The 20,556-nt window shown below is 38.7% G+C and overlaps 1 protein-coding gene across 1 annotated transcript in view; it reads left to right on the top strand.

Annotated features, from left to right (window-relative positions):
* The first annotated feature begins 2,146 nt into the window (after window positions 1-2,146).
* Window positions 2,147-20,556, top strand: part of chsy1 (chondroitin sulfate synthase 1) — a 42,181-nt gene continuing 23,771 nt past the window's right edge. The window contains exons 1-2 of the mRNA XM_067493959.1: window positions 2,147-2,480; window positions 8,427-8,922. Coding sequence (XP_067350060.1) covers window positions 2,170-2,480; window positions 8,427-8,922 — 807 coding nt within the window. The 5' untranslated portion in view covers window positions 2,147-2,169. The remainder of the gene's footprint in view (window positions 2,481-8,426; window positions 8,923-20,556) is intronic.

Here is a 20,556-nt window from a genome sequence, read left to right as displayed (position 1 = left end):
TTTTAAACCCAGGACTTTCTTAATGTGAACAAAGAATGCTAACCACTGCTCAACCGTGTCACCTGTCTGACAAATGTGCTCAATGCATTTCATTCGAACAAAACAAATGGACAATGAACTGATGAGAGAAAACCCAGAGTACATGAGATGTCTGAAGGGCAGCTTTTAAAAAGTTTTAGCACCTACAGACAATGACCTTCGGCATTCGTTTCTTTACTGTAGCTGGCTGTAGCACCGATGCACCTAAAGAAGGTTTACTGACACCATTCCTGTTTCTGTTCCTGTCTCTGACCTCTATTCAAACTCAGGAACTTACCACTTCCAATTGTTCACTGATGATTCCTCAGTTGTTTGATTCATTAATAACGAAGGTGATGAGAAGTCTACACGTGACAGATTTGTAAAGTGGTGCAGCAACAACTGCTTAAATCTCGTTTTCATTAAAACCAAGGAACTGGTGATGGACTTAAGGGAGGAGCAGTAAGACTCCCATCACTACCCCCATTTTCACCAAAGGGCAGGAACCTTTTGTGACCTGATCAAAAGAGTATTGTTTTTTTCCCCTTGATAAAAAGCAGTAATTACCCTATAGCTTACAGCAATGGTCATTTGAATATAAATATAGATACCAGGAGGTGATTATCAGGGTGGAGTGAGTTGAGACAGTGTGCTCCAGGGAGTCCAGGCTAACAATAAACTGGTCAGATAACACATGATCTCTACAAGAAAGGACAGAACAGACTGTTATTCCACAGGAGACTTGGTTCCTTTGACATAGCCAACAGGCTACTGAAAATGTTATATCAAAGTAGCAGTAGTGAGTGGGCTTTTTTGTGGTTGTATGCTGGGGAAGTGCCATCAAGGCTAATGATGTCAACAGAGTGAACAAGCTGATCGGGAAGGCAAAATTTGTTGTTAGACTGGAACTATAAAGTCTGACGGCCATGGTAGAGGACAATGTTGGACAAGATCAGTGCCATGGGCTAATGTCAATGTAAACACAGATGTCAATGATAACCTCTAATCTTTATACATTATGATTTAAAAACCATGGTGACAAATTATATTCAATCATGTAAGATTGGTGGTAGAAACTGTAGATATAGTATATACAAGTAAAGTTTACTTGGCTTGATAATTTGTCAGAGATCTCTGGCTTGAATGAACTCGAACTGTTATTCAACAACCAGACGAGGGAGCTCGAGACTAGAGCGCTCACAGACAATGCTGCGTTTAAGAATTTGTGATGTTTTTAGGTCCAACTACCAAAAACTAGCTATTTATTTAGTTTTTTGACAAAACGTGTCTCATTTTAATTTCTGCCATCGAAATGTAGCATAATAATATTTTAAGTGGTAAAAGAAATTAATAATAGTAAAAGCAAAATTTGCTTTACTCCTTGATAGGTTAAGTATATCTAAACTAAAAACACATTTGACTTCCAAAGTAGTTTGATTACTGTTTAGGTAGAGTTAAAAACTATTTTCAGGACGATAATAATATTCCACACATACAGCTAAAACTAATCACATCCCAGTTTATACTGACCTATTATAATACTAATTATTGTATATCAACATCAACAACAAAATATCAACATTGTCATTAGTATTATTATTATTGTTGCTGGTGTCTAATTTTTGGTCTTCTTGTAAAAACTTCACTGTATTCGCACAAGAATTTTTGTAGTGCTGTGGATGCGGATTTTCTCCTACTACCTTAAACGCAGCATCACTAGGGCGAATTCAGCCAGCCAGTCACAGCGTTTCTACGGAAATTCCGTTGGGTCAAACCACTTTTATACCCGTTCGCGATCCGCTCTCTCGGCAGTCCGACATTCTTCCAATGATGAAATAATGGCAAGAAAGCAGCCACTATTCAAAACAAAGAAACGAGCTGCTACCTTTTCCGATCATCTCTGAAGTTCATCAGTTGTCGATAGGAACGGACAGCTTGATGATCAGAAGCGGCAGTGACAAAGAACGGTTCAGGTGGCGTCTTCAAGGAGACTGCTGTGATGCTACGTAGGCAACTGGAAGAAAAGGGCTTTTCTGCCATGAGACAAAGTGTGTGAGCCCGGTTTTCTGCAGACGCGGTAGCTCTACCAGTCCGTTTTTTTTTTAATTGTTTTATTGTTAATTTAGTTTAGAGCTGGTGAAGTTTCAGGGAATGGCAGGTCGAAACCGAAGAGCATGGTTTAGCGTTCTGTTGGGACTGGTTATTGGATTTACACTGGCTTCGAGATTAATTTTACCCTGGGCGACAGAGTTGAAGAAAGCTGGACTAAAACAAAAAGGGAGCCTTGCCGGTTGTGGGGTAAACGTGGTACGGGGAAAGGATTACAGCACAGTGTTATGGCCTCCACAAGATAACGGTTCACCGGCGACCGAAAAACCTGGTTCCCGGTCCAATAATTTCCTGTTCGTCGGTGTGATGACTGCCCAGAAGTACCTGAACAACCGAGCCGTGGCGGCATATAGGTATGTGCTGCGTCAGAACATTGCTCCCCTTTCTCCTTTCTCCCTTTCTCAAAAATGAAAGGTAATGGTGCCCAATTCTCAGTGTAAAGCCAGCGCTATATGTGGCCTTCCGTCTACGCCTAACGTTACGTTACCGTGGTAATTACCACTGTAATTATCTGCTAACACCCCCCCCCCCTCCCCCCCTTCACCCCCCAATTCCATCCCTCAAGCCTCATGTTTTTAAATCGAAAACCCATAACTCAATACAGAATGGAAATAAAACTTGAAATTCTTTAGTAGCATCGCGTCAGTGATTGTAACGGTTACTGGTAACGTTAGGCTGGAATTAACGTACTAGAACATTCGTAGAGAACAGTTTAGCTGTATGTAGTACACGTTTCGTTACCATGGAACTGCAGCTGGAAAAACGTTGAGTCCAACCATCAACTACAATAACGTTACTGTTTGAAATGTACTGTAAGAAAGACTTAAGTACTTAAGAGCTCTTGACATCCAGTTCAACTTAAGGTGGAATCCAGCTTGTCTCAGAGTAATGTTCATGTGATGCTAACGTTAGGTGACAGCGTGCGTGTGTGTTTTCACGTTCTAGACAGAAGTAATTTAGCGTTATGTGTCGTTGTCTAGGTCTAACAATCCATGCGCTAATTCAAATGGGCTTTGATAAATACATAGGCCTATTAGGTTATATTTTACAAACTATTTAACCGTAAGTACAAAATAGTTTTATGACTTCATAGCGATTTTTTTCCACCTGAATGGCAATTTTAAAGGCCTAAGAAACAAAGCAGGCTTTGAACAGAGGGATGTTGAGCAACCTAATAACCCACTGGTAAGGTTAGGTCCGGGGGCTTTATAAAGCTCTAATGAACACAACATGATATATTTGATTTTGCTAGTTCTATAAATGAGTTAGGCCAGTATCACAAACAAAAGCTTTTGGGAAGTGCTTCTTTCAGCCACCTGATAGAACCTCATCTAAATTCTGACTGCACCATGTAGTCAAACCAAAGCAGAACGTGGTGGGTTTCTAAAGAGCTGTCTTCAATCAGCATCTTGTGATATATCTTCGACAATAAAGTATGATTTAGGGAAGATGAATTATAGATCACTTAGAGATAACAAATTTGTTCAGGGCCATGGTTCTACCCCTAATAAAGCCTCTGGCCTGGGAGTCATACTCTCTAAAGGTTCAACAACTGTTGGGCAAAGCCTGCAGTGCTGAATGTTGCTGATTGATCGACCAATTAAAAGATAACACTCTGTATTTCACACTTGTGGATGATGAAGGGGGCTTTGTTTTTCTTTGCAGCTTTCATCTATAGTAAAAAAACTGCATTCGTTTAGCAATGGTCATTTTAATACGAATACAGATAGTACGGAGGGGGTGTGGGGCTACTGAATTTAAATGTTCCCAGGCCATTCTGTGGACATCTAAATCACAACGCACTAGAGGGACCTTTACCCCAGGGGTGTGTCTTGGACTATAGTTCCTGACAAAAAATTATCAATAACTTTAGGATGGAAGTACATCTAAATGGCAAACACTGGAGAACAACAGAGAGTTACTCGGTTATGGTTTCCACTTTAATTAAAACAGGATTGTAAAACAATTTCATCTTCAGGTTAGGGTCTCTGCTCTGGACCTGAGTGTGATAGGACAAGAACATTGCATCACAATGGAATTTAATAGGAGGACCTGATAACAAAGTCCCAGACTGATCTCCAAACCCTAAAAAAATGATTACAATAATGTGTTAATAAAATCTAAAATAAAAAAGAGATAACATAACTCATTTTTTTTAAAATTAAAAGAAATTGTAGAAAATAGTAGCAATGTTTACGTGATTTTCCAAAACCCTCTTCCAAGGCTTTGGCAGCAACAATTACATTGAGTGCATTTCGTGCGTTTTTTTGGTTACCATCACTTTTCTGCAAATTCTAATTTATTAACTGTTAATTCATAAAGTTAATTCATAATTTATAAAACAAATACCATTTATAGATGTTACTATCACATAGGATAAGAGCGACTATGACCATCTGTCTTCAACAGTTGTGCTTGCTAGTTGTGAATATAGTAAGTGTGCTTTTCTTTATGTCCGATCACTGTCAGATACAGTAAATTATAGTGATGAACATTAAACTGAATAAAATAGATCTTCAGGTTACCTCTCAGGTCACAATATGCTTTTTCAACCTTATATAGGTTACAGAGTTGAAGAAACCTGGAACCATCATATGTAGAACGATAACGTCACTACTTTTCCACAGAGACTCTAAACATTTTCAGTCATGCTTGTAAAACTCTGACTCACAGCTTTACCACAGAAAATTCTCCACTTAAAATGCCATTAAAATATTTGTCCTGCCTCTAGATTTCTACCAGTTTTTAATGAAGTGGGCAAAAAATTGAAAAGTGAAAAAGTTAATGTTTTTAAATAATATAAGTAACAAAGTCAAACTCTTATATTCTAAATCGATTACACATAAAGGGAACTATTTTACTTTTTTTTTGTTGTTTTGGTCAAATTTTGATGATTGCAGCCTATAGCTAATGAAAATTAAAACTTGAGCATCTCAAAATATTCAAATATTTCCTAAGATCAATCAAAAAAAGATTTACAATACAGAAATGTCCAACTTCCAAAAAGTATGTTTGTTTAAGCATTCAATAGACTTTCTTGATCTGTGCTGCTTGTCATTGACAATACACCATAGATCCTCTATGTGGATCAGCTTAGGCAAATTGGCTGGCCAATCAAGCACGGCAACATCATGGTCAGCAAACCAGCCGTAGTTATCATAATTTGGGTAGGTGATAACTCCTACTGAAAAAGGACAAGCATCTCCAGCATCACTTCACACTGGACTTCAAAGACCTTGAATCTTGTGTGTGTCCACTCTTCCTCCAGAATCTAGGGCCTTGATATCTAAACTTACTTTCATCTGAAAAGAACTTTGGACCCATGAGCAGTGGTCCATTTCTATTTCTCTTTAGCCCAGGTAAGACTCTTCTGGTGTTGTTTCTATTTCAAGTGGCTTGATACTAAGAATGCAACAATTGTAACCCATTTCCTGAAGACATCTATGTGTGGAGCTCTTGATGAGCTGACTTCAGCCTCACTCCACTCACAGTTGTTGGTTCAATCCCCTCCATTGTGAGCTTCTCCCAAGTTTCCCTGGATTTGTTTGTCAATCATCTTAAACCCACAGTCATTTTTTTTTTACTGTGATGGAATTCAACCCCCCCCCCCCCTATTTTTCCAGCACTGCTTCAATTCAGCCACACTGGAAGGTTTTTAACAATGTTATCTGTTTAATGTTCTGCGACAACATCCCAGTAGGGTTTCAGTCAGGACTTGCACTAGGTCTCTCTCCATTTTTTATTTATTTATTTTTGAACAATTAAATTACCATTACATCAGTAGATTATTATTATACTTGAGCTTCACAGCCAATCTAATCATAGTATGGCAAACTAGGGCTTCTTTTACCCTCTCTTTGTTGTATCTACCTTAAAGCACAATTGATCTGGTGCTTTACTGGTAGCCTTTTCAGTTCTTTAAAAAAATGATGCATTTATGATCAGATCAGAGCGCTTAGCATAACGTGACAAATTTTACATCAAATATAACAAAGTATTATGCATTATTACTCAACCGTTGCAGTATTATCTAAGAATTAAAAGCTCAACTTTTAACAGATGTTAAGTAAATGTAAGTACATTGTTCTATTAATGCCTATGTTTCACCCTTCATTTTTAAGAAAAAAAATGTATTGCAGACAGTTTATGGAATGTATTTTTACTGTGCGGTAGTTTGTCTGCAGCTCTGAAGTCCACCCCGCTCTGAGCACTCTGAAACTTTCTGAATGACAGTTCTAATTTCAAATTGAACTTATGACCACAGCCATAGCATTCAGCTGGATAAAGGTTACTTTTATCTATTAACAATGTATATAAAGTTTAGTGTGTGAGCTCCAGGCTGCTTGTATGTATATCTACAAATAGAGTTAGTAATATAAAATGTGCAAAATAACTGTTAACTACTGTAAACTGATCCTACAGATAGATTATTGAGCTCCAGGGCTCGTTTAATACCGGGTTTCAGTGCCCATCTCTATATTCTTTTGCCCTTTCTAATACTAGAGTTGAGAATGCTGAATACCACAGTAGAGGTGAGAGAGGCCTGTAGGTCCTTGTGTGTTTTCATAGGCTTTTGTGTCAACTTCCTAGATGAGCCATCACTTTGAGAAAATTTGGAACCTTGGCCAAATGCAACCTTTGCAGGAATGACCAAGATTTCCCAGTTTGGAGATACTAGCTCTTGCTAAGTTTCTTTGAAGAAGATGATATGGCTTTTTAACTCTTTGCAGAATGATATATGTCAGTTACTTTTGCCATTTTGCAGAGCTCTTTTAGCTAATTCTACATTGCTGGCTGTTTAGTGCAGTTCAATACTATTTTAAATTAAATTTAGTACATTTGTGGATTTGGTAATTGGTACCTTTTACTTTAGATTTTGCACAGGTTAGGGTATTTTGCCCAACTTTTTGTTGAGGTAATGAAGAAATTCTGCTTCTGAATAAACATACATTACTGAATGCATTTCCCACTGAAATAGTATATTTGGACTATTGCTTTGCATTTCCTCATTTCTCATTGCCAGTTTGAGCTTTGTTTCTTAGTTGTTTTAAGGTTCCACAATTCACATGCGGAAACATGTGTAAACACATCTATACATGTATGAACCAACCAGTGTTAGCATACATGTCTACATTAATGCTGTAGTATCTCATGCCCTTTAATTATATAGCTGTCTACAGCAGCTGATTGAGAGCTCGCTCTGCTTTAACTATGACCTGCAGCATGTTTTTACCTTTCAAGCATCATCTGTCCTACATTTGTAACTACAGTAGTTGTGTATTGAGGTGGAAGCTGTACTATAGGAGAATGTTGGGTGTGACACTGAAAGAGGACTGCAGCTGCTGCTGTCAGCCTGCTTGTTATGCAGCCTTTGCAGACAGTAGTTTCACTGCTGGGCATCAAAAGATGTTAAGTATTACCTTGTACAGTGCTTTCTCTGTTTAATAAAGTAGAGGTAGAGCGGTCGTCCATCAATTCCACAGTTGTTGCTTCGATCCCTAGCTCCTGTGGTCACACGTCGAAATGTCCTTAAGTTCTGCTGATCCAGAATTTAGTAACTTCTGGTGAATGTAGCTGCATAGCAGCTCCCTCATTGGTGAGTGATTGTGAGTGTGAATGGGTGAATGAGAAGCAGTGTAAAGCGCTTTAAGTACCAATAGGTAGAAAAGCGCTATATAAGTGCAGAATATTTACAATTTACCATTTTAGTTGACAATATGAACCCGACTCAGTCCCCAGACATTTGCAGACTGTTATAAAAAAGAAGACGGAAAGCCACACAGTGGTAAACATGGCCTTGTCCCACCTTTTTTGAGATGTGTTGATGCCATGAAATTTAAAATCAACTTATTTTTCCCTTAAAATGATACATTTATTCAGTTTAAACATTTGATATTTCATCTATGTTGTATTCTGAATAAAATATAAGTTTATGAGATTTGTAAATTATTGCATTTCTTTTTTATTCACAATTTGTACAGTGTGTCAACTTTTTTGGAATCGGGTTTGTACTACAAACTAGACAATGTTCCAAGAACTCTCAGGACCCATGAAATTCTGCTTAAAGTCAGTTTACCTAGCCCCTCATTATTGTTGTTCATAATTTATGACCATGCTATCTGTCTTTAACTAAAAGCAGTCAACTACACATGTGGACAACATCTGTGTAAACAGATGTAGTGTAATATGTACGTAACTACCAGAGTATAAATGTCTACATCTGCTGCTTGTTGTTCAATTTCACAAATAATCTGGTTTCCTTTTTGTCCGACTGTGTGTGCATGTGTGTGTGTTTACAGGACGTGGGCAAAGACAATTCCAGGTCACGTGGGGTTCTTCTCCAGTGAGGGCTCTGACACTTCCATAAACATTCCCATAGTGGCTCTGAGAAATGTGGATGACTCATACCCACCCCAGAAGAAATCATTTATGATGCTTAAGTACATGCATGACAATTATCTGGACAAGTATGAGTGGTTCATGAGGGCTGACGATGACGTCTACATCAATAGTGAGAAGTTGGAGAGCTTCCTGCGCAGCCTTAACAGCAGTGAGGCTATTTTCTTGGGACAAACCGGCATGGGGGCCCGTGACGAGCTGGGGAAACTGGCCCTGGAGCCCGGTGAGAACTTTTGCATGGGAGGCCCAGGGGTCATCATGAGCCGGGAGGTCCTCAGGAGGATGGTGCCCCACATCCGAGAGTGTATACAGGAGATGTACACCACACATGAAGATGTTGAGGTTGGCCGGTGTGTCAGGAGGTTTGCAGGTGTCCAGTGTGTCTGGTCCTATGAGGTAAGAGGCTTTTAGCTTGTTTTCACATGTCATTGGTTACACATTTTCAGGCACAAAATAAACCATCATTTTAAACTTAAGGAAACAAATGCAAAAGGTTTTGAGTGTTACATTATAAACTGTCTGCACTCGAGTCTTTCCTGTTTCACTCAAAGCTTTCCTGTGAATTTCATTTGAAGTTCAGGGATGTTGTGCAACTGAACTGTGCTTGCTGGATTTTAGGGCATTCAATCATTGTTGAGACTTGTGTGAGTGCTGACATTGTTGGCTAATAAAAAGCTAGAAAAGTTCTTCAACTAAATCAGCCCACCACCGTGGCCCTTTGCTGGGCCAAATTAAAGAAAGAAATTAAGCAACCTTGTTATTGGAGAAGAAAGTGTTTCTCAGTTGCCACTAACCTGCCTCTGACATGTCTAGACATGGCTTTGCCATAGACCTGCTGATGAAATTACTGGTGTTCACATGAATCAGAGCCCTTTCAAATGAATGCAAATTACACAATAATGTGGAGGCTTTATTTAGTAACTCTATGAGATAACAGGTCGGATCTGTGAATGACAGAAATGCATCTGTCTAGTTTTTCAGAGACAATGCACAGTATTCAACATGACTATAACATGACAGCGTTAGCAAAAACAATCACGTTGAACATGATCATGATCATGTTCAGTTGTTATTTAGAAAAAAACAGAACAAAAGGACCAAGCCAGGTATGGTGTATAAAATTAAACAGTTAGCACTGATTGTTCAAGCCCATAAAACCAAATTACACAGATGACCTTGGTAAAACTAGGGTGGGCTCGTTCCAAAACCTGCCTGGCAAAGTGTCGGTTTGCAGCAGGTGGGTGTGGTTTCCCTTCAATTTAAATTTGGCACTCTGGCATTGCCAGATGGAAGCAAATGACAGATAGCCAAGCCAATGAGATGCAAAAGGGAAGCATGTACTTACTAGGTATGACAGTAGATCTGGTTGCTAATTAGCCTAGTTTTAAATTACGTGCAAAGGCATGTATGTAGGAGATAAGGGTGAGACCAAAAATCGATGTGTTGAATCTCATTTTCTGTTGGTGAGATCTTATCCATATGCTACCACCAAGCATCGACCTTTTCGAAAGCATACAACGGATCTAAAGTGAAACAGTCGATCAGCATTTTGCCTTACCAAAGTGGTTACTATCCATAGTGTGTGGCGCTTAACTGGCTGGAGTTTAGATTTTACTAAATGATCGCTAAAGACTACGTGATCTGCAAAAAACATGATATGCTGCCAACACATCTAATCATTCTGGTTTGAAAAGAAAACCTGCACTGCAACCTCAACCTACACAGGTATTGATGCAAGATTCAAACAACAATACCAATATATGAAAAAACTGTCAGAAATGTTACACAGAAACTGCTATTGCAGTTTTCTACACAGACAAAAGAGAATGTACTTCAATCTGTTGTGATTGCATGTAAAAGCAGTCTTTGGCATTATGGGATATGTATACAGTTTGCTTTCTACAAATTTATAGAAAGCAAGCTAAATGTACAGTTTGCTTTTTACCCAGTGTTGACCTCACCTAGTTCCAGACAACAGAATTTACTGAGTTGAATCTACATCATGTGTCTTCTGATGTACGTTTTGTGTTTAATGTTGTTTATGTCTTGTACACAATATTATGCGTGTTGTGTGGACAGTTACTGTCAGATTAGTCAGATCTTTTTACTCCCGTCATGGCAATTGATTATATTCAAAAGCACTAGCATGTAAATGCTGATCCACCTTAAAATAAAAGTGGTGGATTAACTAAATTACATTACTATTATTTATTTCTTTATTAGTCATTTCTAGTTATATTCTTTTACATCACCTTTAATCTTATCACCTTAAAACCTTAAGTCTTTACCAGCATACAGGCATCACTTAGGCTACTGTTCATCCTAATAAGATTTGTTGCTAATTTAGCCTGACTGCTGTGAATCACAATAATTGACTAGCTGGATACTAGAAATTTCATCAGAATTAGGAATATGTTTTTTGCCAATTAGGCTTTCACATACAATGAATTTGACTTGAGAACATGAGGCAGTTAGATTGTCACATAAATAAATGGTAAATGTTCTGCACTTATATAGTGCTATTCTACCTATTGACACTCAAAGCGCTTTACACTGCTTCTTATTCACCCATTCACACTCACAATCACACACACACTCATACACTGATGGGGGAGCTGCTATGCAGCTGGCCAACACTCACCGGGAGCAACTAAGTTGGGGTTCAGTGTCTTGCTCAAGGACACTTCGACATGTGAAGGGGGCAGCCGGGGACTGAACCAACAACTGCGAGATTGGTGGACAACCGCTCTACCTTCCACAGTCGCCCTGAAAATTAGATAAAAATGTAAAAAAGTAGCAGCACAGGAAGAGTAGTGTTAATATTGCACAGTAGTAGTGGCCTGGGGAGCCAGAGTCTGTGTCAGTTGGAGGACCTGGGTCAGGTTAAGAAATCTGAAAAATGTTTGGTCTGTAAGTGCTGGGGTTCCAGAAGTCTAGCTTTGATAGTTCTGAGGTGGTATAACACAAGGCATGCAAATGACTAAGAGGTCAAGGAGAGTGGTCTGTAGTCCAGTGCTTCTTTTTTCGTGCAGGAAAAATAATAGACGATTTGAATATGGTTGATTCAGTACTGTGATGTTTCCAGTGAGGTTTCTGTGAACAATGGTGAGAGCTGGTCAGCACAGTCCCCCAATTGAGGTGGAGACAGAGTTGGGGGCTGCTCCTTTGCAGGGTTCAACCATCTGAATATCCTCATTATGCCCCTCTCCACAATAGTAAGAGAATAGTAGAGTCAGGTCTGGGCCTTTGTCTTTCAAATTGACTAAATAACTCTTTCAATTCACTGGTAGGCCTGATGTCATTTGTGGAGTGTGGGGTTTTAGATATATGTTATTGATCTGTCTAATAACACTCCAAACAGCAGCTTCGCCACGTCCCAAGAACTGTTAGAGTTTCTCAGAGTACGTCGTTTAGCCCCTTGTGTTTCCTTGCTAAACCTGTATTTTGCCCCCAGTAGAAGCATGCAATAGTAATTGTTTCATCTCAAACTATTTATTGAAACAAAAGCTAACAACAGTGGTGGATATACCACAACAAAAATTTTCAATGTTTCAATAACTTGTCAATTGTTAGGTGTCATTTTGGTCTCATGATGTCAAAATATGAAGTTGAGAAAGAACAATTTAAATACAAATTGTCATTGAACCACAACATTTAGTGGTCGTTTTATTGATCTTGTCTGAACCATGAGTCACGTTGTGATTTTTACGGTTAATCACCTTGTTAGAGAACAGCATGTTATGCACTGAAGTACTGAAACACTGAACAGTTGGACATGTGCATTCAAAAGTTGTCCGCCAATCACACAGTTGATGGTTCAATCCCTGGCTCCTCTGGTCACTTGTCGAAGTGTCCTTGAGCAAGACACTGAACCTAACTGAGTTGCTCCCGGTGATTGTTTGCCAGCTGCATAGCAGCTCCCCCATCAGTGTGTGAGTGTGTGTTCTCATTCACCCATTCACACTCACAATCACACACACTTACACACCGATGGCGTACGCACGCCTGGAGCAACTAAGTTGGTGTTCAGTGTCTTCTTGCTCAAGGACACATCGACATGTGGCCAGAGAAGCCGGGGATCGAAGCATCAACCTTGGTGGTGCTAGATGACTGCTCTACCTCCTGAACTAAGGAGTCTCACACTAGGTGATTCAATATATATTTTTAAGAAATAGAGCAGATTTAATGAAAAAAGCGGATAATGTTACAGTGTGTAACATTATTCACATTTAGTTAATAGAAATAGTCTCTCCTTAATGTGGAGAGAGGCAGTCAAAGCCTCTGGTGACACAGACTCATCCAATCACGTAAGAAGAAGCAGCACAGAGCTATTCTTTAAAAGCATCCTGAGTGGCGCTAAGTATAACATGGCCACGTGTTTAACAAGACCAATGGCCTGCAGGGCTGTGCATAGCGTGCTGTAGCATAAAGATGGAAGAGCTGTAGCACCCAGCCCTGCTAGTAACATGTTATAGTTATGGACAGGCCAGTGTTTCACTGCAGAGAATTGTGAGAAAGCCTATGTAAAGGAGTGAACTCACATGCTAAGTAGGTGATAGTGACACATTGCTGCTGTCTCAGTGTTTTGTTTTGTTTTGTCTTCTTTAAACATACTAGACCAGTCCACAGGAAGTCATCCACCCACACTCATGAACACTGCCTCGACATGCTCTTGTCTCTTTGCTTCCCTCTTCCACCCAACCCTGTCACACAGTTGATTGCTCTCAGTAAGGTTCTGAACTTCGAAAATGGGAAAATGTCGTCCTATTTTACTCTTGATTCGAATCCTTTATTCATTATTTGAATGTGTTTTTAAGTCTGTTTTAAATGGATGAGTGGTGCAAAATGTTTTCTCTTGCATTCCAAGTACTGCCATCTTATTTAAGCATTACTTTATTGTGGCTTTGTTATGTTTAAACTCAGCCTTTTAAAGTAGTGATGTGTTTGTTAACACATTATCAAAACTATGATTTATTGTTGCACAATTGTGAAATCACATGCAACAAAGAACTGTATCCGCCATTTTCACAAAAAGGCTTCTTAGCCAATCGTGCTTATTTAGGAGCATGTCAGTAAAAGCCTCGTTTTATTTTGTGAATACAGAAAGAATAGAAAGGACTTTTACAATGACAATACATGTTATTTACAATTCATTTTTTGACTTTATGTCATCAATATTGAAAGTATTGCAATGTTCTGTTGTTAAAAACAACATAAAACGAACAAATTTTATTTACTATTAGAATGACAGTGTTTAAAGGGCCTGAGTTCTGTTGATGTGTGACAGCAGAACGGTTTCTTTGTGAGGAGCTTTTTATTTCCACTGTTTGTGTGCAGACGTGCTATTTTTTTCACCATATGTACTGCAGCCAAATGTCATTGTTAAGTGCATGGCTGCAAGTGCAGGAGCTCTTCCTAACCGTACATGACAAAGCAGATGCACAAAGCGACAATGGCTTTATTTATTTATTTATTTATTTATACATACATATTATGTAGCAGACAGTCAGGACAAGTCCACTCAAATAAAAAAATGTTTTAAACCTACATAAATCAAGGGAGCCAACTGCTAACTTGGCATAGCCCCCATCAACAGACATGCCTACTTTAGAGCAAATGCAAATGTGATGAATAACATTATACAAAACATATGAGCATAGACACATATGTTGGGAAGATGCCAAAAATTGATTTGTAAAAATGTATTAATTTGTTGAATGTTAAATTTGTTGGTAGCTCAATTCAATTCAATTCAATTCAACTTTATTTATATAGCGCCAATTCACAACAAAGTCATCTCAGGGCACTTTACAGAATAAAGTCAAGATTATAAAGATATATAAAGAGAACCCAACAATTCCCCCTGGAGCAAGCCATAGGCAACATTGGAGAGGAAAAACTCCCTTTAACGGAAGAAACCTCCAGCAGAACCAGGCTCAGGGTGGACGGCCATCTGCCTCGACCGGTTGGGGTGAGTGGAAAGGCGAGAGAGAAAAGAACAGAGCAACAAAAAGCAACAACAAAACATCGGGCAGATTGGTAGGACCAGTAGCTGCACGCTGGAAGACACACAGCTTCAAAGCTGGGGGACACCTGCAGAAAGGGACAGAGAGAGGGGGACAGAGGAGGACAAAGACAACTACGGGAGAGAGCACACAGAGTTAATGACATACAGTGGTGAGAATTGCGGGGTGAGAGGAGAGGAGAGATGGTCAAGAGGAGGAAAGGAGCTCAGTGCATTGGGGGGTGGGTCCCCCAGCAGTCTAAGCCTATGGCAGCATAACTATAACTAACTATATGCTTTATTAAAGAGGAAGGTTTTAAGCTTAGACTTAAAAGTAGAGAGGGTGTCTGCTTCCCGAATCTGAACTGGGAGCTGGTTCCACAAGAGAGGAGCTTGATAGCTAAAGGCTCTACCTCCCATTCTACTTTTGGAAATTCTGGGAACCACAAGTAGGCCTGCATTCTGAGAGCGAAGTGGTCTACTGGGATGATATGGTGCTATGAGGTCTTCTATATATGATGGAGCCTGACCATTCAGAGCTTTATATGTAAGAAGCAGGGTTTTAAATTCTATTCTAAATTTAATGGGAAGCCAATGGAGAGAAGCTAGTGAAGGTGAAATATGATCTCTCTTGCTAGTTCCAGTCAGCACTCTTGCTGCAGCATTTTGGATTAATTGCAGGCTCTTTAGGGAGTTAGTGGGGCATTCTGAAAGTAGGGAATTACAGTAGTCCAACCTAGAGGTAACAAATGCATGGACCAGTTTTTCGGCATCACTTTGAGACAGTATGCTCCTAATTTTGGCAATGTTCCGTAGGTGGAAGAAGGCTGTTCTAGAGATTTGTTTTATATGTGACTTAAAGGACAGATCCTGATCAAAAATAACTCCAAGGTTCCTTGCAGTAGTACTGGAGGCCAGACTTATGCCATCTAGGGTAACAATATGGTTGGACATCATATCTCTGATATTTTTGGGCCCAAATACTATGACTTCAGTTTTGTCTGAGTTTAAAAGTAAAAAATTGTGGGACATCCAGGCCTTGATGTCTTGTAGGCATGCTTGAAGCTTTATTAACTGATTATTTTCATCTGGTTCCATAGATAAATATAGCTGGGTATCATCAGCATAACAGTGGAAATTTATGGAGTGTTTTCTAATAATGTTGCCTAAAGGAGACATATATAAAGTAAAAAGTATTGGTCCTAACACAGAGCCTTGTGGAACTCCATAGCTAACCTTTGTGTGCATGGAGGATTCATCATTAACATGAACAAATTGAAATCTATCAGACAGATAGGATTTAAACCAACCTAGTGCAGTTCCTGTAATTCCAATTTCATGTTCCAGTCTCTGTAATAAAATGTTATGATCAATGGTATCAAATGCGGCACTAAGATCTAACAGAACAAGTATAGAGATGAGTCCATTATCTGAGGCCATGAGAAGATCGTTGGTGACTTTTACCAGTGCTGTTTCTGTACTATGATGAACTCTAAATCCTGACTGAAACTCTTCATACAAATTATTCCTATGAAGGTGATCACATAATTGTTTTGCGACTACTTTTTCAATTATTTTAGAAATAAAGGGGAGATTAGATATTGGTCTGTAATTGGCTAAAACACCTGGGTCAAGACAGGGTTTTTTAAGTAATGGTTTAATTACAGCTACCTTATAGGCCTGTGGTACATAGCCTGTTTCTAAAGATAGATTGATGATATCTAATATGAACGTATCTATCCAACAACATACCATATTACTGAAGACTAAGTAAAGTTTTAATAATCTTGAAAAACAAACCTAAGCATTAAAACAAACAGAACAACATTTACAGATAGAGTTTGTAATTGTTATATGGAACTGTTATGTATTAAGCTCAAACCTAGCATTAGCCTGTTCACTGCAATAGTAAATTAAAGTACAAAAACTTATTAATAAACCTCCTTAGAAAAGGTGTGGGTTCTACTGAGTTGATTATCCAATTTTCTATTTTGTCAGAAGAGATTTGTTTAATCAGTGATTTGTTAAAATTCTGTTTTTCCATGTTGTTTCATCTAATTTTACTTGTAAGGTACAAATTCATAAAAGACAATTTTTCAAATGTCTTGTTTCCTTGTCAATAAAAATCTTACAAATGTAACATAATGCGAGAAAATTTTTTGGCCGTTTTTTTTAAATAAAGATTTTAAATTAGTTATTATAAATAGTAATAATAATATTATAAATGCTCTACCATCAAGCTGACCTATAGCTCAGTTGGTAAACATGTTGGTAGAGGTTTTCCTGGCCACATTGAGCTGAATATCTCTGGTCATTCGTGATTACTGTAAATTCTCTTTTTGGTTTGGGTTTTTGTTTCATTGTTTTAGTTATAGATGCGTTTGCATACACACTGTATGTTCAAATTTTTCTAAATAACGCTTATTGTACACTGTCCCTGGGAGCTGCTTAACAAGTGAATTTCCCTGGGTTCGTTTGGGGCGACTGTGACGCAGGAAGGTAGAGCGGTTGTCCACCAATTTCAAAGTTGTTGGTTAAATCCCTGGCTCCTCCGGTAACATGTTGAAGTGTCCTTGAGCAAGACACTGAACCCCAACTTAGTTGCTCCCGGTGAGTGTTGGCCAGCTGAATAGCAGCTCCCCCATCGGTGTATGAGTGTGTGTGAATGGGTGAATAAGAAGCAGTGTTTATGCGCTTTGAGTGCCAATAGGTAGAATAGCACTATATAAGTGCAGAACATTTATCATTACCCTGCTTTATTTGATTGTATCTTATCTTATTCTAAAGATAAACACTGAACCCCATGTAAGTCGCTTTGGATAAAATCTTCTGCTAAATGACTTATTGGAATCGTACATAATTAAACTGATAGTAGATGCAAAAATTATGTAATTAATTCTTGTAGAGTCCTGATAGTTCACATAAGATTACATGCATGCATATATCATAATTCATGTTCCTTTCAAATTAAGTGTTTTATTTAACAATCAGGAGTATTTGGTCTGCATTAGTGTAACGTGTGTATCTCTGTTGTTGTGAAGGACTCACCAACTGGTGGAGAGGCTTGTGTATTTTTCAGACATTCTGTGGTCACCGCTTTGTGTGCTTCTACTCAGTCTGTCCCCACCAGTGACTTCGCATCATTCTAAATGTAAGCCCCAAAAGTAAGGACCTTTGCGCAAATGTTTACATTCACAATACAAAAATGAAGAGAAATGGAAGGCAAGAGTTCTGAATTAGCTGGAATTATAGTTCGGTATAGCTCAGTTGGTAAAGGCAGTTGCTTACGGACCACAGGGTGAGTGGTTCGATCCCTGGCTATATGTCGAAGTGTCCCTGGGCAAGACCCTGAACCCCTAACAGCCCATTCCCCCTCCCCAGCGATGCAGTGCCGGTCCAAGCCCGGTAGAAATTGGGGAGGGTTGTGTCAGGAAGGGCATCCGGCGTAAAAACTGTGCCAAATCAACATGCGGACAATGATCCGCTGTGGCGACCCCGAACTCACGGGATAAAGCCGAAAGGAGAGTAGTAGATAGTTCGGTATGAAGTGCTGGCTGTAGCAGGAGTCAGTGGGTATGCAGGAAGGTGACATTTTGAAAGGGTATTGCGGATCTAGCAACTTTGCATTGATTACTTTGGCTATTCTTTTCTAATCAAGATCTAATTTCTGTCATGATTTCTCATTCTGCAAAAGATTTGTCCTCTCTGAAGTCTAGAGAGGAGGTGTCTACTTTCTCTTACAGAGATGAAACAACAGTCCACATCACCTTCGTTGTCTAAATATTTCTCTTAATGGTCAAGCAAATGTTACATCAGGCCTCTTGTCAGAGCTCTGCTGCTGCACAGACCAGGTTCTGTTGATTTTTGCATCTACACTGATTTTCACTGGTGATGGTCAGATCAGCTGTCACTAACTAACCTTAATTCCACAACTGATGGCAAAACAAATAAAAATGTGCTGTTGTGGGTAGGTAAGTGTGTGCCCTCTTTGGGGAAACAGACTTCAACAGAAGACAGCTGTGTTTAAAGGTGAAGATTGTCACAGAGTCACAAGGCCTCTCTTTGTAACACAAATGGAAAATCCGAGTGGAGTCTTTTTGTAGTTATAACAAATAATGAGACATCTTTTCTATTAAAAAGATCAGCTGGTCTAACATCTGTTTGCCAGTTGTTGTTAAAATTTATTTTATTCTTATTATTTCATTAAATCCATCAGACAAACCTATTCTGAATCAGGACCTCTAGTATTTGAAACAAAAAGCTTTCGGAAAAAAAGATGTGGCAGAGTCTGTAGGGTGTTAATGTATAAACATTTATAATCAACATGTATATCCACTCTGCTGACACATATATACTAAGCATATTTGACACACAACATCTTTGAGTATGAATTAAGTTCAGGTTGGTCTAATGTCCAGGTTGTTCAGGTTTTGGAAAATCTGGCTGACTTTCCATATATTCTCTGTGACTGTCCCAATTTATTACATTATCAGATGAAATCATTAAATCACTTTTCTTTAAATAATTGGAGAACAGAGCGTTGGTGAATTGTTTTTGGACCTAACACTTCTCCAATCTAATGCAGCATTTAAAACTGAATATATATATTCTAGACTGTGAATATATCAGTAGAAGGATGCTGAGGTTGGAGCTGCCAGGCAGGAGGTCTAGAGGAAGAGCAAAGAGGAGATTTATGGATGTAGTGAGGGAGGACATGAAGTTAGTTGGTGTGAGAGAAGAGGATGCAGAGGACAGGGTTAGATGGAGGCACATGATTCACTGTGGAGACCCCTGAAAGGGAACAGCTGAAAGGAAAAGATGCATGTGCCTAGTTATACAAATCTGATTATTTTTGCAGAATGAATTTCTTGTTTTTAGTGTGCATGTAAACATTTGGTTTAAATGCACCAACAGAGTTTTTTAATTGAGGCCCCAGGTGGTGCATTAGTTTGGTCAAAATCAAAACCTTCTTTATATGGCCCCTTAATAAGAATTTGTGCAATCCAAATTAATTTTCAAATAATTAAAAAAGAAACAAAATACATGTGGACATGTGTACAAACTAAATTTAAAGCACTGTGAGAGAAATAGAGGCAAGGATCTGAAATTAACTTTATGACTGAAGGACTGAGGTGGGCTGTACCTGGAGCAGTAATTCACTGAAATAATTAAGTATTATGATAAATCCAAATGCAAAGTCACCACAGCAAAATATAACACAAAGCTATTTTTTATAAATTGTTCTGTGGTTAATAAAAGTATTAAATTTGGATGGAGTGGAGTATAAGTATATAAGAGGTGGGCACCTCAGTCATCTTCAATATGAATTATTTCCATACATTGATACTTGGTCATACTTTAATCAAACATATGGAGTCTTTGTTGGATTTTGACAACTGATATTTCAATGTTTCGTCTGGCATTGGGAAATTTTACTCTCACACCCCATTGTTTCAATATCAGGTTTCCATTGTGTTAAATAGTTGTTTAAAAAAGTTAAAAAGTGTCTTTAAACGTTGATCTTTGAGACTCAAAGCCAATTCTGTATTCATGCTGTCATGCATGTGTCTAACAGGACAGAAAGTTAAACATGCTACTGTAAATGAGGATCAACATCACTGCTACTTCCCCCGTCACCCAATTGTCAATCAGTAGTATTGTAGTTCACATTAAGCTGTGCTTGCTGGCTGGTTTGATGGTTAGTGGGTCTTTCCAACCCAGCACCAGCGTCTGGCTGTCTGATGTAGAGGAGTTCAATGTAGGAAAATATTTGGAAAGCATGAAGGCATTAACAGCTTTCCTTTGGCTTCATGCCAGAACAACTCCAACACAAATTTGTTCTTCAGTGGTAGATTGCAAAACTAGAAATTGTAGCATTTAAAACAAATTATAGCCTACTAAGAATTATGTATTATGAGTAACAGAAACTTACAAGGGGTCCTGACCTGTTTCACATGGCCTACAGATAACTTTGTTGTCACCTTGTACAAAACAAGCTATAGGTTTGCCTACAGTCATTATGGCTT

This window comes from Channa argus, chromosome 2 (genome assembly GCF_033026475.1).
Source record: "Channa argus isolate prfri chromosome 2, Channa argus male v1.0, whole genome shotgun sequence".
Lineage (NCBI taxonomy): Eukaryota > Metazoa > Chordata > Actinopteri > Anabantiformes > Channidae > Channa > Channa argus.
This window is presented reverse-complemented; position numbering and strand designations above follow the sequence as displayed.